The sequence below is a fragment of the Ambystoma mexicanum genome, chromosome 14, assembly GCF_040938575.1.
Source record: "Ambystoma mexicanum isolate Mex_15411 chromosome 14, UKY_AmexF1_1, whole genome shotgun sequence".
Lineage (NCBI taxonomy): Eukaryota > Metazoa > Chordata > Amphibia > Caudata > Ambystomatidae > Ambystoma > Ambystoma mexicanum.
In genome coordinates, this window is record NC_090940.1 from 27,320,220 (window position 1) to 27,346,238 (window position 26,019).

Sequence of the window (26,019 nt, forward strand, 5' to 3'; positions counted from 1 at the left end):
GATCGACAAGCTCAGAGATAACAGCCAAGCTGCCTTACTCCTCCTAGACCTCTCTGCAGCATTCGACCTGGTCGATCACACAGTCTTATGTACGCACCTACACACCTCGGCTCATTTCTCAGCTGAGGCCATTACATGGATCAGATCTTTCCTTAACGGTAGAACTAGGAGGGTCTTTTCACCCACAGCTGCAGGAGACCCCATACCAATTACTTGTGGCGTGCCACAGGGTTCCTGCGTCTCCCCCACCCTGTACAATATATTTACCAAGCCCCTTTTCGATGATCTGGATCATCTCGGTATCACCTACACTAACTACGCAAATGATACCCAGATCCTCCTTCCGCTTTCTGGAGATTATGACAAGGATTTGGCCTTGGTGAATAGGGTCTACATCATCCAGGCATGGATGGCCACACATGGACTATGCCTGAATGATGATAAAACTGAACTCATTATCCTAGGTACTACCACTAGCCTAAAGAAATGAGGCTCTGCCTACTGCCCTTTAACGATTGATGGCAACATTAAAGTGGGACAAGAGGTCAAAACCCTAGGCTTCTACCTGGATTCCACCTTCTCCATCAATAGACAGGTGAACTCCCTAGCCTCATCCACGGCCTACACGTGTAAGCTGATCTGCGCAGCCAAACCCTTCTGTCAGACACCAGTTGCTTGACCCTCGCTAGGGCACCAATACTGTCCCGTCTGGATTATTGCAATGCTCTCTATCTTGGGTCTTCTAAAGCCATCACCAACAAACTTCAAACTCTCCAGAACAACGCTCTTAGAGCAGCTCTGAGCATCTCCATAAGAGAGCATATTACAGCATACTGCCAACAGAACAATTGTCTCCCCATCTTGGATAAAATTCTTTTAAAAACTGCCTCCCTCACCCACAAATCCCTCAACAACGCTGCCCCTATTTATCTGACTGACAGATTTCATAGACAGTCCTCCCTGAGACCTACAAGAACAGCTCATAAAGACTGCCTCTCTGCACCCAATTTCCAATGCTCTACCATGGGGGGTGGCATCTCCCAGTAAAAGCAGCTAAACTGTGGAACTCCCTACCGACCCCCCCTCTCAGAATGGACCTGCATTATCAGAACTTCCGATCCAAGTTAATTCTATGGTTGAAAACGTAGGCCCACTAAATTCATCCAGGTGATAGTTTCTATACTCCTGTCATTTGTATATATTGTACGGCCCACTGTGTGTACCAACTACTGCTTATCTGCATATATGTATATATGTATACATCCTGCTTTACTTCCAATATGCGTATGTACATAATGTTGTCTGTTGTAACTAAGCTTCGCAATCTCATGCAAATGCTGCGCACGGTTACCCGAGGGTATGCCTGCGCATTACAAATAATAAACAATTGAAGGGGACGAGGGGGTGAAGAGGGGGCTTTTTTAGTATTTTTAGTAGCGGTTTGACTTGAGAGGTTTTGCATGCTGGTGGGAAGATCCCAGGTGTTAGTGGGTAGTTGATAATAAATCTGGCGAGGGGGGCGTGGCTTGATGGCTCCATGAAGGGACGTGCTCTCGAGGAGCTCCCGTTGATCCGCCACAGATCCTGTGAATAAAGTCGACATTCCGTAAGAAAAGGCATGCTGGCTACCCATCCCTAGACGGGGGAAGGTCCGGTGCGTGTGCGGAGCGACCTTTGATGCTGATCCATGAAAACTGGGTGAATTGAGGCCACCGAAAGAGCAGCCGGGCACTCGAGACCAGGAAAGAGAAAAGATGGCGGGCTACGAACAAAGGGTCATAAACTGACCGAAGTGCCCTGGCCGGGAGCGCCGACTAGTACTGCTCGGCTGAGCCTGCCGCGGCCCTGTGTGGGATGAAGCGCTCAGCCAGTGAGCAGCGCGAGGACTCTGCAGTGAGGGGCTTGCTGGTGCGTGAAGCAGACCCCGGGGCCGGAACAAGAGGAGGAGCGGGAGGAGCGGCAGGAGCACCTGTCGCACCCCACCCCGGAGACAGGAGAGGACCGTCTCGGATCGCTCCAGATGGTGCCGCGAGCACGGGGCGTTGCAAGTCTAAGCGACTGGCACAGCGGTCGCCGAGCATCAGATCTGGGACACACGGCACCTGGTGGAGCAGGGGCTCGCGAGGGGTTCGGGCCTGGGGGAGGAGGGAGGGCTGGGAAGTGCGGGCCCCAGCGGAGACACAGATAACATCAGTGACAGTGCCGGAATCTCTGGGGCGAGGCCTGACAGAGGGCATAGAAGGCCTGACGAGCCAGACAAAGGGCATAGAAGAGGCGATGAACAGCTTCCCCAAATATTGAGGCTCCAATGGATGGTGGACGCGCCCCGAGGGTGGTGCTCAGCTGACCCCCTCGGCAGCGCATAACGGAACCGAAAAGGGACAAACGCGGCCCTGGAGTGGGCCGGGGAGCGCAGTGAGCCACCCACTGCACACGGGCTGGTGGTGGGGAATAGAGAAGCCGGCAAAGAGTCCAGATAGTGCACCCTAGCCTGCGGGCGGAGCGGGGCTGCACCTAAGCTGGTGCCATCCATTGGTGCCGTGGCTCCCACATCACAGCCCAAACAGAGCGCACAATATACCAAGCTACCCGAGCAGGATCCGTGCTCTGTGGAACACTATCACAAGCTGCATGTGGAAGAAAAGGTGGCTCACCCCAGAGCACTTGCTGAACCCCAGGAAAAAGTAAAGGGCATCATGTTTTGGCAGGGGGCTGGATAAAAGCACCGAAGACCGTGGGGCCCAACAGGGTACCGAAGTAGAAGGGCACTGAACCAGCGTGAGCGCCTGACCACCAGTTACTGCAGAAAACACGGCAGGGGCCAGCGGAACAATACTGCGTGAGCGCAAGTACATGGGAGGACACAGCCCATTCCAGAAGTGCGGCGGGTAGTAGGGGTATATCCCTAACACAGCTGAAGCGGCCCATTAACATTAAGAGTGGCCCGATGCCACGTGGACTTCATGCGTGGGGTGGCACTGCTGGCTCACACCTGGCCGGCACGGCACAAGGTCCAATGAAATTGTCAGACCTAAGAACAAACAGCCCACGCTGGATGCCTCTGCCAAGACACCTCCAGGGGAAGAAGGGGGCAGGAGTAAGGACAAAACTACCATGGCGGTACAGGAGACTCCGGGCACGATCCAGGAGGTGCTAGCAGCGATTGCGGACCTGAAAGTTGCCTGGGAGACCAAATTGGGCCTGGCAATGAACAAACTAAAAGTGGCACTAGACCTTAAGGTCGGAGCGGTCCAGGAAGATGTGAACTTGCTGAGACAAGACGTGAGGACGCTCGCAGAGCGCACTGGAAACTTGGAAAAGGAGATGGCCCCAAACACGGCGGCATGTGCCGCCCACGGATCGGAAATCCATGCCCTTGTGCAGCATGTGGACAACCTGGAGAACAGAGCAGAGGAAGCAGAAGGACGCGCCAGACGCAATAACATCCGTTTCGTTGAATTGCCAGAAGGAATGGCAGGGCCCAACCGAACAGAATACCTGGAATCCATGCTTCTGCAGGAAATAACTGGTGGGGCACTGACCCAGGGGTTTGCAGTTGAAAGGGCACACAGGGCGTTGACGAAGCCGCCCCGGGGAACCTCTCCAAGGCCACTGATTGCAAAGATTCTAAACTACCAGGATCGGGAAAAAATACTCGAATTCTTCCAGAAGGGTGGAACGATAGAAAGGGGGCCTGCGAAAATTACAGCATACCTGGACTACACTTTGCAGGTACAACGCAGGAGGATGAACTTCAGGGCGGTGAAAAGAAGGTTGAGGGAAGCTAGTCACAGATATATGTTGCTTTATCCGGCCAAACAGAAGGTGTTCCACAAGAACAAAACTTTGTTTTTTGAAACGCCGGAGGATGCTATGGAATGGCTGGATATGCAGAGTCACCCCCAAGAATCGGGTGTCCAGACAGGAGCCGTAGAAGATAAGTAACATGCAGCTGGGTCATCTCTGGTGACATAGCACAAGACACTGGGACTAGAATATAGTATTAGACAAAGCTTACAGGGAATGTGTTGCTGGGAAAATGCATGCTTGCAAGATCCGTTTGAACAAAACAATCCTAATTATATAAGTGGGAGCTCCTGGGAGACAACCCTTGAATCCCATAGCATTACGCTTAGTTAGGTCACCATTAGTCTGGTGACGCCCCACGGGGTCCTAGCCCTTGGTCTCACGAGAAAGGACCATTCGCGGGTGGGCTTGAGATCCAGGGATGGAGCTGGGCACTTGGGGTTGGGCAGGGAGGGGGAGAGTTGTGTGCAGTGGGGTAAAGTTGGGGAAGGGGGAGGGGGAAGTTGTTGGGGGTGGGAAGGAAAGAGCCAGAAAACGTGCCATAGAGAACAACATGGGAAATTGAGAGGGGTGGGAGGACATCAAGTCAATGGAGTCGGGGAACCTTAGAGTAGTGACCTGGAATGTGCAGGGTCTCAATAATTATCTAAAACGTAACAAAGTAATGAGGTATCTAAAGAGGATGAGGATTGACATAGCCCTACTACAGGAGACCTACCTCACCAAGGAGAAACTGGAGGTGGTTAGGAGAAAATGGAATGGTAGCGTCACGGGAGCCACATACTCGGCATTTGCAAGAGGGGTGGTTACATGGGTGGCACCACATGTCCCGTTTCAGCTGCTCCGGTCGACGAAAGACCCAGAAGGCAGAATGGTGATGGTGGCGGGACTCCCGGAAAACAGAAGTGAACATCAAACGTATATGCCCCTAACCATGACACCGCAGCCTATTTTAGGTCCTTATATGGTAAAATTAGCCCCCTGTTATGTGGCATGATACTGTGGGGAGGTGATTTCAATTGCACCCTGAACCCCGAGATGGACAGGTCAGATAGCAAGCTAGCAAAACCCGCGCCTGGAGCTAAAGCGTTGGGGACACAGTTGACGGACCTCAGACTGGAGGACGTGTGGAGGCTCAGAGCAGAGGCCCTACAGGACCCGGGTTTCTGAGAGGACCTGAGCGAGGCTATCGAGGAATACTTTGTCATTAATACAGGTAGCGTACGTTCCATGGGAACGGTATGGGAGGCATTTAAGGTGGTGGTGCGGGGAGTAGCCATTTCTAAATCCAAAGGGCTCCAAGGGGGTGTAGAACAAGAATTGCAGGAAACTGAAAGGGAGCTAGAGGACCTGATGCGTAGGGAGTGGGGGGTGAGGGGAACCACCCGGGAAGACAGCGTGAAGATAAGAGACTTACAGAAGGCTAGCAGCGAACTCTGGGACAGACTATGTAAGCTAAATTATAAGAAATACACAGAGAGGCAACATGCGGGGGGAGACAAGTCAGGCAGGCTACTGGCCTGGTGATATAAAAATGAGACACTCAGGACGTGATCAGAGAAGTCATATGCGGAAGGCCAGATCCGCAACATCCAGGAAGGAGTAAACGAAGAGTTCCTCTCATATTATAAACGTTTATATGAGGATGCAGGCATAGATGAGCCAGGAAATTCTGGAAACAATAGAAGACATAGGGCTGCCCACTTTAGACGATCGGATCTGGAGGCCCCAATCACTTCAGACGAGCTGGAGGCGGTGATCCAACACCTTCCCACGTGTAAAGCGCCCGGGTCGGATGGATTACCCAGCGAATTCTATAAAACGTATAAGCAGGAACTACTCCAGCCGCTACTGGCCATGTTCAATGAGGCCTACGAACAAGGGGAGCTGCCGGAATCCCTCCGAGAGGCAGTGATTATCCCGCTTCTGAAACCGGGCAAGCCGAGTGTGGACTGCGGGTCCTATAGGCCCTTATTGATGCTTAACCAGGATAGTAAAATACTCACGGTAGTGCTTGCTAATAGGCTTAAGCGAGTAATTGGAAAATTGATACACCCGGACCAAACCGGCTATGTTCCCGGTAGAAACATCACGGACAACCACAAGAGGCTACACCACATCATTGAGCAAACTGAGGAAGACCCGGGCGAGCTGGCCATTGTGTCACTGGACGCGGTCAAAGCCTTTGACTCAGTGAGGTGGCCATGGTTGATGGCAACCCTGAAAGGATACGGGATGGGGCCGGGATATATCAGGTGGGTCAAGATGTTATGTAGCTCCCCGATTGCAAGGGTCAAGACAGGCATTATAATCTCAGATAAGTGGCAGCTCAGTAAGGGGACTAGACAAGGATGCCCCTGGTCGCCCATGTTATATATTCTTGCGTTGGAGCCATTGGCAATTTGCCTTAGGCAACAATACAGCGAGAGGTGGGGATTCGTACGACAGGAAGCACACACTTGATATCATTGTACGCAGATGATATGCTCCTCTATCTGTGCCACCCGGAAGAGAACCTGCCGTACGTGCTGGAAGTGATGGATCGCTATGCTGCCCTTTCGGGGATATCGGTAAACCCCAGGAAGTCCAGCATTTTCCCCCTGGGTAGGTACAGGAGTGTTCCACCGGGAAGACTGCCCATTCTGCAGATCCCCTGGCAGACTAACGTTCAGATAACTAGGCATAAACATATCACAAGATTGAGGCAGAGCACAAGCACAACACAGTGAAAGCAGTTGAAGGCATTAAAAGTAGCATGGTGTTTTGGTCCAGATTACCCCTTACCATGATGGGAAGAGCAGCGCTGCTCAAAATGGTGGCTTTGCCCAGACTATTACACTTTTTTGTAAATGTCCGGTACTTGATCCCTAGACATTTCTTTGTCAGACTTCACAGCCTATGCAGGGGCTTTATATGGCACAATTCTAAGAATAGGGTGGCCTTGTGGCAAATACAAAACTCGTGTGATAAGGGGGGCATAAACCTGCCTAATTTTGAATTATACTACCTGGCAGGACAACTACTGTATGTAGCTAGAGCTAGGTGGCTGTCGGAGGAGGAGTCAGCAGAGGCCAGGCTTTTGCAGGGGGGCTCTGCCCCATACTTCCTGAAAGACAGTGTGGCTGCACAAAACGAAAGTGTCGGGGTTTGGGGAGACTGCTGGTGCTGGGTTGGGAGGTCTGGCGTAGGGCATGGAAAACTGTGGGTGACCCAGACCCGCTCTCTCAGCAGGTCCCGTTGGTGGTGCTATGTGGGGAGGACTCCCAACTGATAAAAAGGGGTCCGCAAATACTGGGAACCGGTGGGCCTGGCCACGCTTGGAGACATATGGCAGGAGGGGGGGGGGGCATTAGAATTCCAGGGGCTGCAGGACGAGACAGGGGTGCATATACTAGGATCATGAAACGGGTAAGGGAAAGGTGGCCTGAAACAGTATTGGCAGAAGCACCAGATACCACTGTAGAAATGTATGATGCCTCGGAGGGTGGGCACGAAATATCTCGGATATATTAGCTCCTGAGTGCGAAGGCTGGGAGGGAGCTGCTCCAGCTAAGGCTTGACTGGGAGGGGGAGGTGGGCGAACCCATGACAGAGGGGCAGGCAATGGGATTGAGCCCAGAGGTACCACAAGAAAGTGTCCCGGAATGCAAGACTCCAGCAGATTCAGCTGTACGTCACCCACAGAGCTTACCTGACCCCCGGCAGAATAGCCAGGTTTGGAGGCTCAGCAGTACAGAAATACCCCAGGTGTGGGGAGGAGGCGGCTGGGCTGGTGCATATGTTCTGGGCTTGCCCAGAGGTGAAGAGATTCTGGGTGGAATTGAAGACTAGATTAACCAGTCGTGGGGTGGTGCTTGACGTGGGGTCTGCTTGGGCGTGTATGCGGGGGGTTTCCAGGCCACGTAATCTAAAGCATATTAGTAAAATGAAGGATTTGGCTTACATCTTGGCCAAGCGTAGAATTGCAATGTGCTGGAAGGCGGCCTACCGGCCCAGAGTAGAGATGTGGTGGGCAGACCTCCTGAAATGGGCTGAAGCAGAAACTGCGGCTTGGTATGAAGCAGTCACTAAGGGGGGGTGGGGGGGGGGGGGGGGGAGGTAGGCCCACTAATAGCCTGGAGACAACAGGTAGCTTCAATGGCAAACCCCCACCAGGTCAATCATGAAACAGAGGACTGTGATGCTCGGACGATAATTGAGACACCTGAGGAGATCCAGGTGGATGGTATGGATATGACGGCTCAAGTTGTTGGGGGGCGGGGATAGAACATAGAAGGGCATTACTAAATGTAATGTCTTGATATCGATCCGGAAAAATGGTTGTAATGTTTGGAATAAAAATAATAAAAAGTGTTTTTAAAAAAAATCTGGCGAGGGAACCTGCACAGGTGGAGGAATGTTTTTGAGGAGGGCCGGCAGGTATGGGTCTCCTGGCATGGCTATTTGAGAGAAGCCTTAAGAATTCAGGGTGGGATATTGCAGAGAAGGAGCTGAAGAGAGTGTCGGGGGTAGGGGAGGGTGGCTGTGAAAGTTTGGCAATGATGGTGAGATTCCCTTCAATGGCTATGTTGGAGTAATGGTCAGACAGGTAGTCGCAGAGTGCTTGGGATACGGGGAGGTAAAGGAGGAGCGTCTTAATTCAGAGAAGATCTTGGAGTTCTTTGTAGGGGTTGTTTGCATTGGAAACGCGGGCACTGTAGAAGACAGGTTTAGCTTTTCTGATTTCTAATCTGTAGGCTCTTGCCTGTTATGTTAAAGGATATTTATACCGCACACCATCACCACCACCGGAGTGGTCCCCTGGTGGATCTGAAAAACAAGGCAGGGTTAAGTCAGTAGGACTTATTGAGAAGACGCGCAAGAGAGCTAGTGTGTGGGGGTGGGACCTCCTTCCCTGCGCCCTTCATCTACCTGGTCCCTGCGGTTTTTCTGTTCGTCAACACTCTCTCCTTCAACTCTTATGCCCTCGATCTGTGGTTCAACCTAGGACGCTCCCATAAGCATCCGTTAAGGCCCTCCATGGGGAGTTGGGTCTCCCGCCTACTCTGAAGTCTCTCAACTTCCCTGGGCTTGTCGTGGTACGATTTAATCCTCAGTCTTGCAACGTGCGTTTATTCCGAAGGGTGTGGCTGTTGCTCATTCATTTTCGTTTGGTTCTGACTTGAACAGCCAGGTTTTTAGATGGTCCTTTCTCTCAGGAGGGAGTTCCAAATGTTTGCTGCTAGGCAAGGGAACGCTGATCCACCAAGTTTTTTCCTTCTGTACAGTTAGGGTTCCAGGCGGATGTGGTGAATGGTGATTTTCTTGTGTAGGAATTCTGCTCCTCGGCCGTGGATTGCTCTGTGTGTTATCCACATTGTTTTGAATGCGATAATTTTTTTGACTGGCAGCCAATGTAGCATCTTTAGTGCAGTGGAGGAGTCTGGCCCCTGCGTTCTGTATACGCAGTTTCTTCAGTAGATAATCTGGCATTCCGAGGTATAGGCTGTTGGAGAAGTCTATCCTGGGGGGCATGAGGGGAAATGATAGCCAGTGTTTTGTGCGTAAATGAGATGAATGGTAGGATCTTTTTGATCATATGTAGGTGGATGAAGCACTTCTTGATTATTGCGTTTACTTGCTGTTCTGGTGTTAGGTCATTGTCCATTAGGATTCCAAGGTTGATTTTTGATGGCGTGGGCGCTGTTGCTAGTTCTGTGGGCCATGGGATGTATTGGTTGCTTTCCTGGTTTTTGGATAGGATCACGATTTCTGTCTTATTCTGGTTGAGCTTGTGTTCATCCCATCGTAGAGTTCTTTCAGACAGTCTACTAGCGGTGTGTTCGCCTCTTGAACATCTTTGATTTTGTAGACGATTTGGGTGCGTTCTGCATAGCTGTAGCAAGTGAGGCCGTGCTTTTTGATGAGGATGATTAGTAGGGTCAAGTAGATGTTGGAGAGTGGGGATAGGGAGGATCCTTGCGGTACTCTGCGGGTGGTGTCTTGCGGCGCTGATTGGAATGGCTATCCATACAGTTTTTCTTTCAGATAAGAATGATTTCATCCAGATCAGTGCTTTATCAGTGATCCCCGTTTCTTCCAGTCAATTAGGAGGTTGTGGTTGACCGTGTCGAATGCTGTAGAGAAGTCAAGTAGCATCAATGCAGAGTTTGTGTTGGTGTGCGTTGGTCTTTAGGTCATCCCAGATAGAGAGAAGTGCTGTCTCCGTCCCCCTCATGTGTCTGAAGCCTACATGTGCCTGGTCCACTAGTTGGTGTGTTTCTACGTGTTGCAGTGTTTGTTCGTAGACATGGGTTTCTAGCAGTTTTGCCAGGGTGGTGTTTTGGGCAGTAGGGTTGGTCCACCAAAGGAATTCTAGGAAATGGTTGAGGGTTTTGAGGGATTTGAGAGAAGGGCTGAAACACCTTGGTGAAGGATCTGTGCTGTTGGAGGGGAGTCTGAGCGTGTTGGGAGGCGGAGGGTGGAGCATCAGAAAGCCATTGGTCGAACAAGTCAAGGAAAGGGGTTCCTCCTTGGAGCGCAAGATTGGAAATGGAGGAGGATAAATCCGGGAAGATGGTAACCTTGTTCCAGAGTGGGATCCTAAGGTAGTTGGCAGGGGGGCAGAGGCAGGGAGGAGGTGCAGAGGCAGGGAGTCGGAGCGGAGAAAAAGATAGAGGTTTAGTCCAGATGAGGGGGAAGGATTGGTGGACGAGCTGTACACTACATCTAGGAAGTGGCAGGCAATGTGTGTGTGGGGCCTGATAGGAGTTGCATCATTGAGGGCATCCAGGTGGCCAATGAGATGACGGGTCATGAGGTTGGAAAGGGTGGCGAACCAGATGTTCAAATCACTTAGAACGGTAAGCGAAGGATGAGATACTATGGCCGTCACAGAGTCGCGCAGAGTCTCTGCCTCATTATAATCAAGATAGGGAAAGTAGCCAGCTGCTATGGCGACAAGATAAGGGGGGACTGCTCAAACCTGGTTTAGGTCACAACATCCCTCACAGCAAAGGGAGACTGCTCACAAACCTGCTTTAACTGATCTTCTGCACTCACTCATTTCAAGCGCAATGGTGCACATTCCTAGTGCCAGCCACACAGGAGTGGTCCAACCCTATGCAGCCTCCAAGCTCAACCACTTACACTGCCAAGCTACACTGTGCACATTTGCAGTGCATAGATGAACAGGGCCCACTGCAAGCTCAATATTATGCACATTGAAGTTAAACCCCCCCCCCCCTCCCTTATCGGTCACAAAGTTCACAAGGTCAAGAATGCTCATTTCCTCCCCAGCTAATGCACTCACCTCCACGGTCTGCTCAAAGCTCCAGTCGTATTTCTTCTTCACCTTCTTCTCCAGGAAGCTGGTGGCTTCGGTCTGTTTGACGCCTGCGGCTGTGGCTTTGAACCCACAGTAGTAACCTGCAGGGTCACATTTATATACCTGGGGCCCGTGCTCCTCATCCACCCCGATGAGGATCATACCTAAAAAAGGAGCACAAGGTTAGATTATGGACCCCAATACTTCCACTTTCCCTTCGGCTTGTACCTCCAGCGCATAGCTGCTACCCCGGCCAAGCCCTTCAGCTAGGTACCTCCAGTACATAGCCGCTACCTCCGCCAAGCCCTTCAGCGCTTCCCTCCAGTACACAGCCGCTACCCCGGCCAAGCCCTTCAGCTAGTCCCTCCAGTACATAGCCGCTACCCCAGCCAAGCCCTTCAGCTAGTCCATCCAGTACATAGCCTCTACCCCAGCCAAGCCCTTCAGCTAGTCCCTCCAGTACATAGCCACTACCTCGGCCAAGCACGTCAGCTAGTCCCTCCAGTACATAGCCGCTACCCCAGTCAAACCCTTCAGCTAGTCCCTCCAGTACATAGCCGCTACCCCAGTCAAACCCTTCAGCTAGTCCCTCCAGTACATAGCCGCTACCCCGGCCAAGCCCTTCAGCTAGTCTCTCCAGTACATAGCCACTATCTTTTTTTTTTTTTTTTTTTTTATTTTTATTGGTTTTTTTCAAACCTTTAAAAAACAAAACTGACACAAAACATTCACACATCTTTTCCAAATATCCATTGCCCCATTAAAGTTCCTTCCCCTCCTCTCTTTTCACTTTTGTTCTTTCAGCCACGGGCTCCATTTCCCGAAATGCCTTCCCCTAATAACAATAAACGTGCTTCTATAATTTCCAGTAGTCTTATTAGAGGCAGAATTAATTTTAGGTCGGTTCCTTGGTACATTGAGCTCCACCACTCATCCGCACACAATGATGGGTGGGCTGAGCTCCATGGACCCAAATGTCTGGTCCTCTCAGGTCTCAGTTTGGTGCAAAATAAGACTAGATGTTTTAATGATTCAGGACCGTTTGCACATAACCTACATTCCGGGCTTAGGTGGGCAAAGCTTCTCCATAGTCGGAGCCGATCTTTCGTTTTAAACATGTTTAATCTAAACAACATAAACAGTCTGCGTGCCTGAGCGTTTGGGAATAGAGACACATACATCTGAAAGCTGTTAAAGGCACGAGCTTCCAATGGAGCATAGCTCGAACTTCTCGCGGCAGCTCTTTCAGCGCAAGTCTCGTCCCAGTCGGTTCGCCAGATCTTTAATTTAGCTGCGTCCGGGTTCTCCTGAAGCAGATCGACCGTTATGTCATTTTTTCAGAATTGCCTCGCATCTTTTCACCCACATCTGGATAATTTTGGAGTTTCCAGGTTGGATATTATGAAGAATCTCAAACTGTGGGATCTGCGCTTGACTGCGGGTTTTTCGATACAGACTCAGCAAGCTCCAACAGATTCTTGCGTGTAAAGATATTTGCGCCAGTTCATATCTTATGCAGGCTGTTTTCACGCCCCTAGGGAGTGCTAGTACTCTCGACCAAAAGCAGTTTTCAAGGTTGGCCCAAGACTCGTAAGGGCATCCCAACGCATTTTCTGCACCATAAGACACCACTGGTATCACCTTCTGTTGGTAAAAGGCTATGACCGGACGTAGTGAGAATTTGCCAAACTTCTTGTTAAGTATCAGGGCTTGATTTGCGAGTTGGATACACTTCCTTTTGGCTTCCACAAGCCAAGGCCCGTCGTTGATTGAAGAGCTAATTGACATCCCAAGGTATTTGACACTTTGTGAAAGCTGCAACTTTTCATGCCCCAGAGACCAAACCATTATCTCCGCCAAGCCCTTCAGCTAGTCCCTCCAGTACATAGGCGCTACCTCCACCAAGCCCTTCAGCGCTTCCCTCCAGTACATAGCGGCTACCTCCGCCAAGCCCTTCAGCAAGTCCCTCCAGTACATAGCCACTACCTCCGCCAAGCCCTTCAGCGCTTCCCTCCAGTAAATAGCTGCTTCCGCCACCAAGCCCTTCAGCGCTTCCCTCCAGTAAATAGCTGCCACCCCGGCCAAGCCCTTCAGCGCGTCCCTCCAGTACATAGCCACTACCTCCGCCAAGCCCTTCAGCGCTTCCCTCCAGTAAATAGCTGCTACCCCGGCCAAGCCCTTCAGCGCGTCCCTCCAGTACATAGCCACTACCTCCACCAAGCCCTTCAGCGCTTCCCTCCAGTACATAGCCGCTACCTCCGCCAAGCCCTTCAGCAAGTCCCTCCAGTACATAGCCACTACCTCCGCCAAGCCCTTCAGCGCTTCCCTCCAGTAAATAGCTGCTACCCCGGCCAAGCCCTTCAGCGCGTCCCTCCAGTACATAGCCGCTACCCCAGCCAAGCCCTTCAGCTAGTCCCTCCAGTACATAGCCGCTACCTCCGCCAAGCCCTTCAGCGCTTCCCTCCAGTAAATAGCTGCTACCCCGGCCAAGCCCTTCAGCAGTCTCTCTTTAGAGAAAACTGCTGGTATTCACACATGTATCCCTCACCATTGACCATACTGGCTAGGGCGGATGATGGCTGTAGCCCAACGTCTGGAGAGCCAAAGGTTGCAAAGCCCTGTTCTTAAAGAACAGATCAGCACAAGACGTGCATACCTACTGGCTTTAATACAAATTGGTCAATCACTGCTAACTAGGGGTACCGGAATCTGTGGGGCATGAGGAAATCATGCCTTGCTGCGCTGACCAGGAAGTAGGGAAGCCTGCTTGGCCAGGATAGCAACCCAATGACGGAATACTAAGTCAAATGCTAAACTGGCCTATTGCAATCACTGGAGTAACTAGGGATGATGGAATCAAAACTTGGTGTGTTACATGGGCATGGCAGATTGGTCTTGCAGTTATGGGATGCGACCAGGGTGTTTCCAAGGGACATTATGGAGAACTGCCATGGCTGTACCTGTCCTCTGAGGCTTTGCCTGGCAGGGGTGCAACTAGACTAAAGCCTGATTGTGCCACTGGTGCCTGGGTACTTTAGGCTACACTTGTGTCTATGACACTGAAGCTTGCATACGAGGGTAAAGGCAGCGTCGCTGGCTGGATGAGCCCCCGGCACACTGTGGCTGCCCTACTGGAATACCATGGCAGCGCTCATTTTGAGAGGGCTGCCAACTAAAGAAACATGTGACCCGCTTCACTTTTTCGGTTCCTGTACTTTGATGTCACTTCCTGTGAGGTCATCACTGACATGACAGCACCTCAGGTGGCCTTGGAGGTAACCGGCCATGTCATTGTGCGCACTTTGCCCTTTGGAGTACCCGTTTTGCACTCAAGTGAAACTTGCCCCGACCCCACCGGCATTAAAGTTCACCCTAGAAGAACATGTAGTGCCAGGAAGCAGCTTTACTTGATCCGTTTTGCCTCCGCATCCCTTGCCAACATGTACCGCTCACACTCCCTACTCTTGCCAGTCCCAGAAGGATTGATGAGGATCGCACCCACGATACTCACACAGCAGGTGTTTCCAAGCCTACTCGACAGCTTGCTTTGGACACGTGCCCCCAGCCCTCCCTCACTGCGCGCAGCGCCTGGAAGCCCCACTCACAGCAGCGGCGTTCTGCGTGTAGACCTGCTAGATGTCGGCCATCCTCTTGCACAGCCCGCCCTCCCTCCCAGCCTGCGCGCAGCGCCTGGAGGCCCCACTCACAGCAGCCGAGGGGCCGCATCTCGGCGTTCCTAGTGTAGACCTGCGAGATGTCGGCCATCCTCTTGCACAGCCCTTCCTCCCTGCGCGCAGCGCCTGGAAGCCCCACTCACAGCAGCCGAGGGGCCGCATCTCGGCGTTCCGAGTGTAGACCTGCGAGATGTCGGCCATCCTCTTGCACAGCCCGCCCTCCCTCCCTGCGCGCAGCGCCTGGAAGCCCCACTCACAGCAGCCGAGGGGCCGCATCTCGGCGTTCTGCGTGTAGACTTGCGAGATGTCGGCCATCCTCTTGCACAGCCCTCCCTCCCTGCGCGCAGCTCCTGGAAGCCCCACTCACAGCAGCCGAGGGGCCGCATCTCGGCGTTCTGCGTGTAGACTTGCGAGATGTCGGCCAACCTCTTGCACAGCCCGCCCTCCCTCCCTGCGCGCAGCGCCTGGAAGCCCCACTCACAGCAGCCGAGGGGCCGCATCTCGGCGTTCTGCGTGTAGACTTGCGAGATGTCGGCCATCCTCTTGCACAGCCCGCCCTCCCTCCCAGCCTGCGCGCAGCGCCTGGAGGCCCCACTCACAGCAGCCGAGAGGCCGCATCTCGGCGTTCCTAGTGTAGACCTGCGAGATGTCGGCCATACTCTTGCACAGCCCTCCCTCCCTGCGCGCAGCGCCTGGAAGCCCCACTCACAGCAGCCGAGGGGCCGCATCTCGGCGTTCCGAGTGTAGACCTGCGAGATGTCGGCCATCCTCTTGCACAGCCCGCCCTCCCTCCCTGCGCGCAGCGCCTGGAAGCCCCACTCACAGCAGCCGAGGGGCCGCATCTCGGCGTTCTGCGTGTAGACTTGCGAGATGTCGGCCATCCTCTTGCACAGCCCTCCCTCCCTGCGCGCAGCTCCTGGAAGCCCCACTCACAGCAGCCGAGGGGCCGCTTCTCGGCGTTCTGCGTGTAGACTTGCGAGATGTCGGCCATCCTCTTGCACAGCCCGCAGCGCCTGGAGGCCCCACTCACAGCAGCCAAGAGGCCGCATCTCGGCGTTCCGAGTGTAGACCTGCGAGATGTCGGCCATCCTCTTGCACAGCCCTCCCTCCCTGCGCGCAGCTCCTGGAAGCCCCACTCACAGCAGCCGAGGGGCCGCATCTCGACGTTCTGCGTGTAGACTTGCGAGATGTCGGCCATCCTCTTGCACAGCCCTCCCTCCCTGCGCGCAGCTCCTGGAAGCCCCACTCACAGCAGCCGAGGGGCCGCATCTCGGCGTTCTGCGTGTAGACTTGCGAGATGTCGGCCATCCTCTTGCACAGCCCGCCCTCCCTCCCTCCCTGCGCGCAGCGCCTGGAAGCCCCACTCACAGCAGCCGAGGGGCCGCATCTCGGCGTTCTGCGTGTAGACTTGCGAGATGTCGGCCATCCTCTTGCACAGCCCTCCCTCCCTCCCTGCGCGCAGCGCCTGGAAGCCCCACTCACAGCAGCCGAGGGGCCGCATCTCGGCGTTCTGCGTGTAGACTTGCGAGATGTCGGCCATCCTCTTGCACAGCCCTCCCTCCCTGCGCGCAGCGCCTGGAAGCCCCACTCACAGCAGCCGAGGGGCCGCATCTCGGCGTTCTGCGTGTAGACTTGCGAGATGTCGGCCATCCTCTTGCACAGCATGTCCACCGGGATCTCGTAGCCGTACTTGTACTTCCAGTTGGCCGCTTCGTAGCGAGCTCTCTGCACCTGGGAGCGGCTGTCGGCTGGTAGGAAAGACACGGGCATCAGGCACATCAGCTACACAGGCCCATGCACCTACCCATGCCAACAGAGACCCCGGACGGCAATAGGAGCCCATCCCACCTACCCGTCATGCCCGTCATCACACAGCCGATGTTCTCCGTGATGCGGAAGAGGTGGCTGACCGTGCTGTAGTCCAGCAGCTTATCCTGAAAGAGAAAAGAGGCGGCCATTAGCCCTGGGGCTGGCGTGCAGAGCAGGCCGCGGTCCTGGCCCGGGAAATCCCCGCCGGGGAGTTTCCAGGGCCAGCCAAGCAACCCAAACCAGCAGAAGGAAGGAGGCGGCTGCAGATCCGGCTCGGACCGGCCCGAACCAGGCTCGGGCCGGACTACAGCGCAAGGCAGCCAGGACCGAGCCATACAACATTTGATCAGAAACCCCCCCCCCCCTTAGGATACGACCCAAACAGTGTCACAAAAGAAAGGAGTTGCCATTTGCAAATGTGGGCCACGTATTAATTGGTGCCGAGACAGTCCGACCCTGCTACAGATCACGAGGCTGGAGAGGGGTGGTGGGAGGGGGTCAGCAAGCATGCAAGTGGGTCTTGGAGTGAGACCAACATAGCGTATATGTCTAGGAAGAGGGACAGGTCAGCATGCACGGGTCGCCGAGAAGAGGAGATAGCAAACATGCACAGGGCTTTGGAGAAAGCCATGCAAGATGCAGGGGTGGGAAGGAGCAGTACACATGCATGGGTCTGCAAGGGATGCAGAGCGGCTGGGGGTTCTGGCGAGGGCCAGGAAAGCTACGGAGATGTGCATGGGTTCAGTGCTGATGCATGCATGCATGGGTCCGCAAGGGGCGCAGAGCGGCTGGGGGTTCTGGCGAGGGCCAGGAAAGCTACGGAGCTATGCATGGGTGCAGTGCTGATGCGGTGCATGGGTCTGCAAGGGGGCGAGGGCCAGGAAAGATAGGGAGATATGCATGGGTGCAGTGTTGATGCATGCATGGGTCTGCAAGGGACGCAGAGCGACTGGGGGTTCTGGCGAGGGCCAGGAAAGCTACGGAGATGTGCATGGGTTCAGTGCTGATGCGGTGCATGGGTCTGCAAGGGGGCGAGGGCCAGGAAAGAGAGGGAGATATGCATGGGTTCAGTGCTGATGCATGCATGGGTCTGCAAGGGATGCAGAGCGGCTGGGGGTTCTGGCGAGGGCCAGGAAAGCTACGGAGATGTGCATGGGTTCAGTGCTGATGCGGTGCATGGGTCTGCAAGGGGGCGAGGGCCAGGAAAGATAGGGAGATATGCATGGGTTCTGTGCTGATGCATGCATGCATGCATGGGTCTGCAAGGGGAGCAGAGCGGCTGGGGGTTCTGGCGAGGGCCAGGAAAGCTACGGAGCTATGCATGGGTGCAGTGTTGATGCATGCATGGGTCTGCAAGGGACGCAGAGCGGCTGGGCGTTCTGGTGAGGGCCAGGAAAGCTACGGAGCTATGCAGGAGTTCAGTGCCCATGCCGTGCATGGGTCTGCGAGGGGCGCAGAGCGGCTGGGGGTTCTGGCGAGGGCCAGGAAAGCAACAGAGCTAAGCATGGGTTCAGTGTTGATGCATGCATGGGTCTGCAAGGGGGCCAGGAAAGATCCAGAGAAATGCATGGGTTCAGTGCTGATGCATGCATGCACGCATGCGTCTGCAAGGGACGCAGAGCGGCTGGGGGTTCTGGCAAGGGCCAGGAAAGATAAGGAGCTATGCATGGGTTCAGTGCTGATGCGGTGCATGCATGCATGCATGCATGGGTCTGCAAGGGACGCAGAGCGGCTGGGGGTTCTGGCAAGGGCCAGGAAAGATAAGGAGCTATGCATGGGTTCAGTGCTGATGCATGCATGCACGCATGCGTCTGCAAGGGACGCAGAGCGGCTGGGGGTTCTGGCAAGGGCCAGGAAAGATAAGGAGCTATGCATGGGTTCAGTGCTGATGCATGGGTCTGCAAGGGGGCGAGGGCCAGGAAAGACCCTGAGATATGCATGGGTTCAGTGCTGACTGATGTCGTGCCTGGGGCAGAGAGAGGTAAAGGTCCCATTAAGAGGGCCTGGGTGGATCCAGGGCTCGGATGCGCGGGGATTGTTTCTACGGCCACTTCTTGCATTCGTCCATACTCTCCTGCACTAATGAAGGGGGCCACTGTAGAAGAGGACACAAAGCAGCCCAGGTGTGTAGGTGATGGGACAAGTCTACCGGCATTTGGACACAGTCGTCTCTTACAGGCCCTTCGTTTGTTGTGCTGCATCCGCTCTTCCCATCAGCGCTATGAGGTGGTGTCACTGTGCCATAAAGCACTAGAACATGCAACGAAAATAACTTGCCTTGTCTCCTATTTTTATTGTATTTATTGGTTATTTATAATGCGCACTCTACAGCAAAATTTTGTTTCAGGGCACATCAACACAAGCAGGTGGGGCGGGGCAGGAAGAGAGAAGAGGAAAAGGCATTAAACAGAAACGGCCTTAAAGGTCTTGAAACATTCAGAATGTGCAAGTGCTATAGCAGGAGAGCCAAGGAGGGGAAGAACAGAGAGGAGGCAGAAATGAAGAAAACAAGCCTTCCCACCTCTGCACCCTCCTACTTCTCGTCCCATGGTCAGCGCTTTGAAAGAGTGCTGTAAAGCACTACACAAGCAACACGTGAACATCGCATGTTCTGCACCACCCTCCTACTTCTCGTCCCATGGTACATCGCATGTTCTGCACCCTCCTCCTACTTCTCGTCCCATGGTCAGCGCTTTGAAAGAGTGCTGTAAAGCACTACACAAGCAACACGTGAACATCGCATGTTCTGCACCAACCTCCTACTTCTCGTCCCATGGTACATCGCATGTTCTGCACCCTCCTCCTACTTCTCGTCCCATGGTCAGCGCTTTGAAAGAGTGCTGTAAAGCACTACACAAGCAACACGTGAACATCGCATGTTCTGCACCACCCTCCTACTTCTCGTCCCATGGTCAGCGCTTTGAAAGAGTGCTGTAAAGCACTGCAACACATGAACATTGCATGTTCTACTTACTCCCTGCCCAGCTCCAGCAGCCCTCCATCACCTTGTGGCGGCCACGGAGCAACAAAGATAATGGCTGCGTATACATGGGCCTCCATCCGTCTTCACCTTATTTTAACTGGACTCACAAGTGCTCGTGCATCAACAGTTGCCAGTGCCGTACCGAGCGGGGTGGCACCTTACAGCCTCCCCCCTCGCCCCCCCCCCGCTCTTTTCAGAGCTCGACTGGAGTTCCTGCTCAGCATCTTAATTGTCTGGGCAACAGGACACCTCCCATCGGGCCCCCATTGTTCGAGCTCCAGGCAGCAGAGCCGCTCTCCCAGGGAACTGACATGTTGCTCTGTGTCAGAGCTTTACACCCATTAGGCACTGACGGGAGGGAGGGAGGGAGGGAGGGGGGGGGGGGACTATTACCCCTTAAGAAACATGAATGGGGTGATCAGCAGTGAGAAGGGTGCATAATGCTCAGGCTTTATGAAAGAGTGACTTTTGCTTTAAAACCCAAGGGAGATTGGTTAGGCTCACATTTATCTGCTTGATGCTATTGTGATGCATGCAGGATGGGGAGAATACAACTAAAGCCATACTCTTATTGCTCAGCATAGTTCTATGACAATGTTTATAGTGTAAAGTTGGTCTATTATGTAATGTGGTTTTCTTCCAAGGCATCCTTATAAAGAATTATTTAATCACATGAAATGAAAAGCAAAACCTTTATATATTCCAACTAAACCTGGAAAGAGGTGTAGAGTTGTTTTGTCCACATCCCTATTTCACTATTTAGCCATAGTGTGTGATCCTGGGCAAATCACTTAATCACACTCGGTCTTATTGGCAGTCTCATAAGTGATTCACTAAAGACTATAGAGTCGCTTCATATATAATAGTGCAATTTACGTATTACAAAGTTATCGACACTTGGCTTACTTCTGGCAACTTATTCTAAAGTCACGTCCACGCTGCCGTCAAATATCAAAGACTGGTGATGCCCCTGCCGTGTCCCTCTCCGTGAAGTCACCTCTGCTGGGGCAATCCATTCATGTGCAAATTAGGAGGTTTGCATGTATTTTGCCCTACGGAGCCTGCAAAGGCTTCAATAGATAGGTTTCCTGCATCGGTCCTTCAGTTTTATTTTTGTAGTTATGTGCACGTGTGTTAAGATGGATTTCTGAACTCTGTCCTGGAGGGGCAGAGGTTCAGAAGGCCAGGCTAGTTTCTTGGAACAGGGTAACCTCTGGACAAGCCAGACCAATCAGGGTACCGATTGCGGCGGTCAAGACTAGGTCTCAAGAGGGGTGAGGGTGACTGAAAGCCCGCAATGAGCACACAAAGCAAGGACACTTACAAATTACTCCAAGCAGGTGTTATATTAAAAATATAGACACATTTATTACAAGGCCTTTGTAACATTGACCGCAGCGAGAAATCACAATAAAACTCAAGTAAACCAACACATACTAATCAAATCCAATATATATATACAAATACAAACCAGTCTAACGAGTTAGACGCACGAAATGTGTAGACCACCTAGATGGGGAGGAAAACAGGCAGTGCGAATAATTAGACCCAGTCCGCCTTCAGAGGCACCTAACTAAAAGGAAGTCCAAGCCCTACGAAGAGTGGAGCCTTGTGCTCAAAAGTACCTGCACACGCTGGTGCCAACGGGCAAAAGGGGAGTCTCGTCGAGGGAATCAGGCAGTTTAGTTTGATGAACAAATGAAGATGAACAGAGCTCCGCGACTCAAGCGCAGCCTCCACTGGGGGCAGAAGCAGAGCGCAAGTACGGAAAGGTGTGCTGTTAGACACAGCGGGGAAAAGCTATGGCTACTGCAGGAGGGCGACAAGTTCCTAGCGATGCTATTCACCGGTCCCCGCTGCAGGCAGACCCAGGCTTCTCCGCATCAGTTTCGGTGCTGGCAGGTTCAGATACGAGCAGGGGACGTCTCGACGTCGTGCAGATTCAGCAGCAGCAGAAGTTAGAGTTGAGGATGTCCCAAACGCAGTGAACCCGCACAGTTTGTTACCACAGCAGGGCAACGGAGTGGCCGTGTGTATTTCAGCCCAATGTACACTACTCACTTCAGACCTGGGAATACCAAGTGTACGAATCGTGTGAGAGTGACAAGGACTATTAATACAACACAACCTGACGGTGGTTACAGAGCAAGACTCCTGGGTAGGCTGGTCAGTCTGCTGGATGGCCCAGAGACACTTCCGAAGGCTTACGTGCAGGAGATGGTGAAGATGCTGAGAATAGTTATTCCCACTATTCCAAGGGGTCGAAGTACCAGTACAGGCCTTCTCGTTCGATCAGAGGTAGAAAGGGTTTCACCAAGCGATAGCAGTGCAGAGGAGCAATCCTTCAGCGGGTCAGCAGCGATTCCTCGGTTCAGCCTCGTAGTTGCAGGATACTTGGCTTCTGTATTCCTTCGTTTGTGAGAACTCAGGAGATCGACATGGTAGTGGTGTTTCCAGCCCCCTCTTATCCACGGTTCCCTCTGCGCCAAAACGGAGGGGACCCAATGGGAGATCTGCTCACAAAACACCATACGTGGACCCATCACGGACCATGGAGGTCCCAGGCATTCACGACACACTAGACTCTCTGGCACCCAGGATGTGTATTGGGACCAGACATCCCAGCCCACATCCTGGAGCACACACAAGACCTGTAGAAGCCCGCGAAAGCATCTGTGTTTCACGGGAAAGTACATGCCCAAATAAGGAAGGCCCCGGGTCGGCTCGACCTGGGGAAGGTGAAGGGGGCAAGACGGTCAGCAGACAGGACAAAGCCTCGTGGTCTGGCCATTTTGGGAGCCAGGCCACCATTTTGGGCTAAGCGCGAGAAAAGCGCTTAAACGCCAAAAGGAGCTCAAAAACACAAAGAAACGATCGCTGCCACCAGTCCCGTCCGTGATTCACTTGCACCGTTCATTAACAATCCGAAGAGAGTATCTAGGGCCCATAGAAGACTAGAGACCCAAGAGAGCAGTAACTTAGCTTACAGTGCCCTCTTGTGTCATGTTGCGCGAAAGCTGCAACATGATAAAAGAACTACGGAAAACAACGTTTCCCGGTACCGACTGTCTTAAGGGCATGTCAGTTTCCCCGTAAGAGTGGAGCGAAAGCCCAGGAGTGCGGTAGAAGGCTGCACTTCTCTGGCAAAGTCTAGATCCTGGTGAAAACAACAGCAAAAAGTTTAGGGGTTGCCACATTGAAGGAAAATTACCCATAATTAAGAAATCTTTCCTAACAACGTGTTAAAATGCTATCTGCCACTAATGTTACCAAAAGAGTTGATTATTGGGTAGCGAATTTAACAGGTTGAAATTGCACACCGCAGGGCCATTCTGATGCGCTACCACGTATAAAGTGTCCTGCAAACCATGCTGTAAAGTTGCCCACCCTAACAATGAGGGTGCTGGCATTCGAGCAGGAGCACACAGCAAACAGGTGTCCCACCCACTATGAGCAGCTGCAGCCTGGTGCGGTGTGGGACCAGGACACCAGTGCATTCACTAGTCGGACTTCAGAAAGAAGTCAGGTAATTTCTTTCTGGGGTCTGAGTGCATCCATCAGAAAGAAATTGACTCTTTCTGAAGTCAGACTAGTGAATGCGCTCAGGCACTAGTAGCGTTCTAGTTGCAGCGCGCGCACCACCCTGCATAGTAGGAGGGGTAGGAACGATTGTCAGTTTAGCATTCATTGTCCATGGTGCATTTGGGGAGGGGTGGGGGAGTAGCAGGTCTTTAGTGGCTTGTCCCCATGGCCGTAATTTTAGGGGGGTGGGACAGGGGTGTTTGTCATCACCCCAACCCCCCCCCCCCAACTTTCATGTCACAACATTTTGACCCTGTTCATTTGGCTGGGGTACCTTTTCTTCAGATGTCATGCCCCCCCCTCCCCCCAACATTTTCAGCAGTTACTCCACTGCTTGTCCCGCCCCCCCCACTATTGCAATGCTGGATACTCCCTGCGTCAATTCCCCCCCCCCCCACCCTATGGAAAATCCCCAAGCAGTGCGGAATCATTTGGAAGTCTTCTGAATGTATGCACCCATCTCTAGCTACAGGGCCACAGAGCCAGTTGACTGAACTGGGGCGGCTGGACACCCTCCCAAAAGACCCGGCACCCATTAACTGATAAGGCAGAGGCTGTCCGCCCATCAGGGCTTGTATATCCTGAACACAGGCAGAGAGCGGCAAAGCAGAGTGCTGTACAGGCAATGTGGGGTTATTAGAGGTCAGTGGGCGGGGAGGTTAGGTCGTGGAACTCCTCGGGCATCAAATACCTCCGAGGATCATACCTGCCTACCTCTGGGTTTGTCCACAGAGACTGGATTTTTAACCATTTCTCCGGGACTCTGGGGAAGACCCTGGAATCTCAGGGTTTTTGATGCAGTTTCCAGGTCCCGTCCGAGCCCCCATCGGATTGGCTGCAAAAGACCAATGCCGGTAGCCAATCGGGTGGAGGCGTGGGCGGAACCAGAGAAATGCTTCAAAAACCGGACGGTAGCTTCTCATCATCCGCCATCTTGTTTGGTTACTGCAGCAAGTTCAAGTATCAACACCAAGAACCACACCCAGTCCACTGACGTCGCAGCCTGGGAAATCTCAGCCTCCGATTGGCTAGACATCACAAAAGAGGTTGGTCCTCTATTTCCCTCAATATGCCACAAACATGCTCTGCTTCCGATTGGCTTGCTCTTTCTGTCCCGCCATCAAGCGACAACGCACATTGGATTATTGCTTTCACTTGACTTTGTCCCGGTAGTGCACCTGAACACTCATTTCGTCCATGGCAGACATTTTAGAGCTGGCGAGTCTTTCGGTGAATCTTAAATGAAAATGAACTATTTGTTACCTATACTGCACACATATTAAAGTTTTCAAAAACACTATTTGAAGAAAATATCCTCTTGGTAGATTGTGTGTTGATTTTATGGAAGGCAGATGCGGTTCGTCCTGTGCAATGTGGGTGTTTATTAAAAGCCAATTTAATGAAAGGTGCATATTTCAGGTTGAACTGTACATTTCTGACATCACATTGCGTTTGTTGATTTACCCCTGCAGTTTGCGGGGCCGTGTGCACATGGGCGGAGTCTTGTGTGGCTGCTGTGGGCGGGGCGTTGGACCTGTCCAGTCGCTGCTGCCACGTGTGGGAATGCAAACTACCCCGTCTCCTGTTTCATGGTACAAATTACAGACCTTGTATTATAACATCAGTTGACAGTAGTATGTACCATCATATTAAAATACCCAGACTATACCAAGGATAACTGTTGCTTAATTCATTTACAACCGTAATTTCTTTGTTACAGCTTTTTTTTTTATATACATCACACTATTAAAAAAATGTCAAGGACTATACATAGATTGGTACACTTAATATAGCATTCTGTTACAAACATCTTTGTTTCAAAACCAATTCTTTTTCACTTTTCTACATACAGAGAAATTTTTCTCAAGCCAATATGTTTTTGGGATGCCATTATCTATGTATAACCCTTGAAAAATGTTTTTTTTTAAACTAATGTGATGTATTGTATATAAAAAAGCTGTAACAAAAATTACTGTTGAAAATAAAATGAATTAAGCAACAGTTCTGCTTGGTATAGTCTGGGTATTTAATATGATGGTACATACTACTATCATCGGATGTCATAATGCAAAGTCTGTAATTTGTAGCATGAAACAGAAGACAGGGGTAGTTAGCATTTCATATATACTTCATATAGCCCCTGCTCTATTTAAACACAGACCCCCAATGTTGAGCATGACCTACCATATTTATCTATGAGTGGGAACGCTCCGCTCGATTACACTGCAATAACCGGGCAGACTTCCACCGGGAACGATAATCCGGGAGCCCAAGGGAGTTCATACTGAACACACTGCAGAGAGCCAACGGCGCACGCGCACACCAGCTGTGCGAGGGCCCCTGTGGCACACCTTCGAAGCCATCGCCCTATCCCTCCCCTACACACAATGGCCATCAAAGGCTACCTTGCCAGCGGGGGGTGCAGCCTACAGGTCTGGAGACATTCCCGGGGCGTCTTGTGAGAGCACTTCGATTGGTTTACATTGCTAATTAAGATGTGAACACTGGTTAATATAAGGGTTAGGGCGGGAGTTGGTGGTGTTCTGTTGCATCTGAGTATCTTTATTATGTTTTGGATTTAGGGTGGGAATTCTGGATGAGGTTCTTTGCTATGTGGTTGATACGTTGTATTTTATGAATTGTTGGAATATTGTTATTTTTGTGATTCTCGCCACTGTAGTTATTGTTTATAGTTGTTTTAATTAAATAAAGATGGAAAAAAAAAAGATGTGAACCGTTGCTATTTGATTTCTTACTCCAACCCTGCACGCTACATGCCTATGTGTGCAAACCTAGCACAAACACAAATGCTAGGGGAGGGCGCTATACATGCATATATGAGGGGGCAGAAACGAAGT

The 26,019-nt window shown here is 52.2% G+C and overlaps 1 protein-coding gene across 1 annotated transcript in view; it reads right to left on the bottom strand.

Moving 5' to 3' along the window:
* The window catches only part of PSMA6 (proteasome 20S subunit alpha 6), a 68,513-nt gene that overhangs the window by 24,877 nt on the left and 17,617 nt on the right, over positions 1-26,019 (bottom strand). The window contains exons 3-5 of the mRNA XM_069638442.1: positions 16,640-16,721; positions 16,380-16,535; positions 11,099-11,277 (exon numbers count right to left, since the gene is read on the bottom strand). Coding sequence (XP_069494543.1) covers positions 11,099-11,277; positions 16,380-16,535; positions 16,640-16,721 — 417 coding nt within the window. The remainder of the gene's footprint in view (positions 1-11,098; positions 11,278-16,379; positions 16,536-16,639; positions 16,722-26,019) is intronic.